This window comes from Chrysochloris asiatica, unplaced genomic scaffold (assembly GCF_000296735.1).
Source record: "Chrysochloris asiatica unplaced genomic scaffold, ChrAsi1.0 scaffold00021, whole genome shotgun sequence".
Taxonomy (NCBI): Eukaryota; Metazoa; Chordata; class Mammalia; order Afrosoricida; family Chrysochloridae; genus Chrysochloris; species Chrysochloris asiatica.
The window spans coordinates 5,484,061-5,488,546 of NW_006408539.1; the positions used below are offsets into that span (position 1 = coordinate 5,484,061).

General features: G+C 39.3%; 1 protein-coding gene across 1 annotated transcript in view; it reads left to right on the forward strand.

The window, feature by feature from the left end:
* DCC (deleted in colorectal carcinoma) overlaps positions 1–4,486 on the forward strand; it is a 1,585,944-nt gene that overhangs the window by 1,476,597 nt on the left and 104,861 nt on the right. Inside the window, exon 23 of the mRNA XM_006837499.1 lies at positions 1,078–1,240. Within this exon, the coding sequence (XP_006837562.1) occupies positions 1,078–1,240 (163 nt within the window). The remainder of the gene's footprint in view (positions 1–1,077; positions 1,241–4,486) is intronic.

Here is a 4,486-nt window from a genome sequence, read left to right on the forward strand (position 1 = left end):
GGAAGCAGCAGTCACGATGTATTGCATTAGGGAAATCTACTACACAAGACCTTTTTAAAGTGTTGAAGAGCAAAGATGTCAGCTTGAGGACTAAGGTACGCCTGACCCAAGCCATGGTATTTTCAATAACCTCATATGCATGCAAAATCTTGACAGTGAATAAGGAAGACCATAGAAGAATTGACGCTTTTGAGTTATGGTGTTGAAGGAGAAAATTGAAAGTACCATGAGCTGCCAAAAGAACTAATAGATCCATTTTGGAAAAAGTGCAGCCAGAGTGCTCCTTGGAGGCCAAGATGGCCAAACTTCGTCTCTCATACTTTGGACATCTTGTCAGGAGGGAGCTGTCGCTGGAGAAGGATATCATGTTTGGTAAGGTGGAGGGTCAGAGAAAAAGAAGAAGACCCCCAAAGATGGATTGGCCAAGTGGCAGCATCAATGGGTCAAGCATGGCTACAGTAATGAGGTTGGCCAAGGATCAGGCAGTGTTTCATTGTGCTGTGCATAAGGTTGCTATGAGTTGATACCAACTCGATGGCAGCTAACAACTCCGTGGCACACCAACACCATCACCACCAGACGTTTCGTAAGAATATGATCATAAAACAGTCTTTCTGTTTGGCTTTTTTCACTTAGAACGATGCTCCCAAAATTCATCCATGGTGTAAATGTTTTAATGCTCATTCATTTTTCATAGTTGAATAACATTCATTTGTATGCATGTACTACATTTATTTATCCATTCAATAGTTGATAGACGTTTGATTTATTTTCACTTTGGAGCTATAATGATTTAACCCAATTAGGAGCATTTGTGCACAAGTTTTTGTGTAGACATGGGTTTTCACTCTTTCTGGTAATCCAAGATAAAGCACTGGACCACATGGTCAGTTGGCAATTCAAACTCACCAACCACTCCTCAGAAGCCCTAAATGACTTGATGACACTTAGCAACAAAGTTCTCACCCCTGCTTTCCAGTGACTCAGGAATTCCTAGCACTTCTCATCAATAACACAGCTTACTAGACACTGTTACATCTCTCTAACCTTGATCTCTCTTTGCCTGTCTTTCCCCAGAGCCACCTATTGGGCAGATGCACCCACCACATGGCAGCGTTACTCCTCAGAAGAACAGCAACCTGCTTGTCATCATCGTAGTTACTGTTGGCATCATCACAGTGTTGGTGGTAGTGGTCGTAGCTGTGCTTTGCACCCGGCGCTCTTCAGCCCAGCAGAGAAAGTAGGTAACAGTCATCTCCCTAGAAGAGAGAAGGCACTGCTTACCTACCTACTATTTTTTTGAGTAATGTGCTTTAAAGGTTCTTCTTTCTGTAGTCTCATAATTTACCACATGTCCCTTATCTCCTGACCCAGACCAAACATTGCCCTTTGTCCATGCCAAGTCCATAATTTAAGTAAGAGAAAGCTAGACTTGCATGTTTATTAATAGAACCCACCTGGGTGCTTACTTTGTGTTTCTGTTTGCTTTTACCTCTCAGGGCTGGAGTCTTCCTTTCAAGTGAGGACAAGTGTTCCTTACGTAACATTTAGAGAATGGACCCCACCACGTGGCTCAGTTATAATCCTGTCTGCAATCATGTTGGAGATGTGTGTTTCTTTAATCATATTTATTTGCCTCTTGAGTTGAAAAGGCCTGTAAACACTTAATCAATGTTGGCTGAATGGATCACTAAATATAGAGAACCGAACTTAATGCAGTTACAACACAATGAACTATTTAATTTGGAGGAAATGCTTTGGAAATAACATTCCAGAAACTCAAAATGGTTCAAAAGTTCCAACTTGTGGTTAATTCTCATAAATTAAATCTCTATGTTCTAGCATTGAGACCTGGTGTGGCACTCTAGGATTAACACTGGATTGCAAGGTCTGTTTGAATCATAAGGTTGGTTGTTCAAATTCACCAGCTGCTCCTCGGAAACCCTCTACGGGGTCTCTGTGAGTTAGATCTGACTTGACGGCACTCAACAACATCAATGACATATTCTAGCACATGTAGAGAAGGATACATCAAAAAACAATATTTACAACAGAAAGTTGTTTTTTGTTTATAATTAATAAATTAGCCTTTTGTCATCCAATTCAAGCAGTCAATAGTAGTCTGACCATTCTCTGGCTCTCTAGCCCTTTAAAATTCGGCCTGATATATCTCTATTACAATCTCGCAGTCTGAACGCATTGGCTATAATACATTGTTTTGCTTTGATTTTGTTGCCTCAGGCACAGTGCTGGTTTGGCAAGCCTGAGGCATGGGCCTATAAGTGACCGATTTGACAACTCTATACTCACACATTACGAGAGAAACTTATCCAACAAATCATTTTTCCTTCTTCCCTAGCTAATACCTCAGTCTTTTTCTCTTCTCTCCCATAACTCTATTTGTTGATCTTTAGGGTAAGCACTGGGCCTCAAGGTCAGTTTGAATCACAAGGTCAGTGGTTCATACCCACCAGCCACTCCCCAAAAACCTTATTCAAGGTAGTTATGAGCCATAGCCAACTCAACAGCATTTAACAACTTAACAAAGGTATTTCTTTGTTCAACCACAAGGTTGACACTTCAAACCCACCAGCTGTTACTTAGAAATCGTACACAGCTATGAGTCAGAACCAACTTGGTAGCACTTAACAACAATAGCAAGTGTGTCTCTGTCAGAAGTGACTCAATGGTACTTAACAACAACAATAAGTGTTTCTCTGTGATGCTGTGCGATGAGTACTGGATTACTAACTGCAAGGTCAGCTGTTCAAACCTACCAGCCACTCCTCTGAATCCCCATGAATCAGAACCAACTCAACTAGTTCAACAACAGTGACAACAGTGTTTCTCCAGCACTCTGAAGTGGGGTATTTAGTATTTAGAAACAGGCTATGGGAAAAATGTATATCCTGGAGAAAGAGCCAGGTGGATAACAATGCAATCTGTGTATTGAATTTATTGCTATTGCAAGGTGAATTTTATATCAGCTGCCTTTATGAGATGGAATTATTTTGAAGTTTGTAATAGTTGATGTACTGGTCTGTTATACTCAAATGAGAAATTTGATGGAATGAGCTTATTGGGACCAGCCTGGTATGTGAGCAGTCTTGCTGGTCATCATGGCCCACATAGCCTCCAGGCTGCTGGGCATTTAGTAAGCCACCAGGGAAAAGAGCTAAGCCTCAGAACCATCTCATGGCCCAGTATTCCCAGGACAGAGGTTCTGCAAGCTTGGATGGTGGTGCATCAAGGCACTGGTCTTTCTTAAAGTGCATCTGAGAAGAATTCATATAAAGAAAGAATAAGAGAACATCAAAAACTAACTCCTATTTTATAATTTTAAAAGACATACCAATGTGCTCACAAAACTAAATTTAATCAACTAAACCATCTGTAGTGAATTTATTTAATTTCCATCCCCCCAAAAAGAATGTTTGACTGTTATATTGACCTACTGAGCTAGATTCCTGGACAGATTTTTTTTTTTTCTCCACAGAGAAATGCCAGTCTTTCCAATGGGCAAAGTGGGAGCTGACCTAGTTTTGAGAAATTCTATAATTGTCTTTAATCCAACCCTCTGTACTTGCTTAAGAATGTGAAGATCTTATTTGGAAAGAGCAGAAGCTGAGCTCTAGGCATGATTGGTTTTTAAAATTAGGAAATGAATGAAGAGTAAATGATTCCTTGGAAGACTAGAAACCCCAAAGACACTTAGCTTCAGGTCCAGAGCTTTTATCACACTGGTTTTTCCCTTCCTTCAATGTTTCTTAATATTTAGTTGGCATATTTTCACACGTTTACTTCATATATCTTTCTTTAGGAACAGATCAAATGACACTCATCTTAGTTTCTTTGTATGTGTTACTGAAAAGAAAGAAGTAATTTTTTTTTTCTTTCAAAGTACATCTGACATTTTTTTTGTAAGTTATTCTCCACTTCATTGAAGGCCACTCCTCAGCAGTACTACCTCTAAACTTTTCAGAACAAATTAATAATGCAGGTGAAAACAGAATCAATTCCAACATGAAACAGAAATAATGCCCTTTTACTTTCATGTAATTAATAAGGTAAAGTAGGAAATACATTTAGCAACTCTTTGTCTACGTGTATGAGAGAATATACATTTTTATTTATTTATTTTTTGATTAGGAGACATCCAACATACAAATAAATTGAAAATATATTTTGTATACGATCAGTAATGCCTTCAAATTACTGTCTATCTGATAGAGGAATTTTTCCACAAGCTTTTTGAAGTATATATATATTGTTGTTGTTAAGTGCTGTTGAGTCGATTCTGACCCATAGAGACCCTGAACAGGGTTTCCGAGGCTATAAATCTTTACAGGAGCAGAAAGCCTCATCTTTCTCCCGCAGAACAGCTGGTAGTTTCAAACGGCTGACCTTGCGGTTCGCAGCCCGATTTGTAACCACTATCAGTAATGCCTTCAAATTACTATCTATCTGATAGTGGAATTTTTCCACA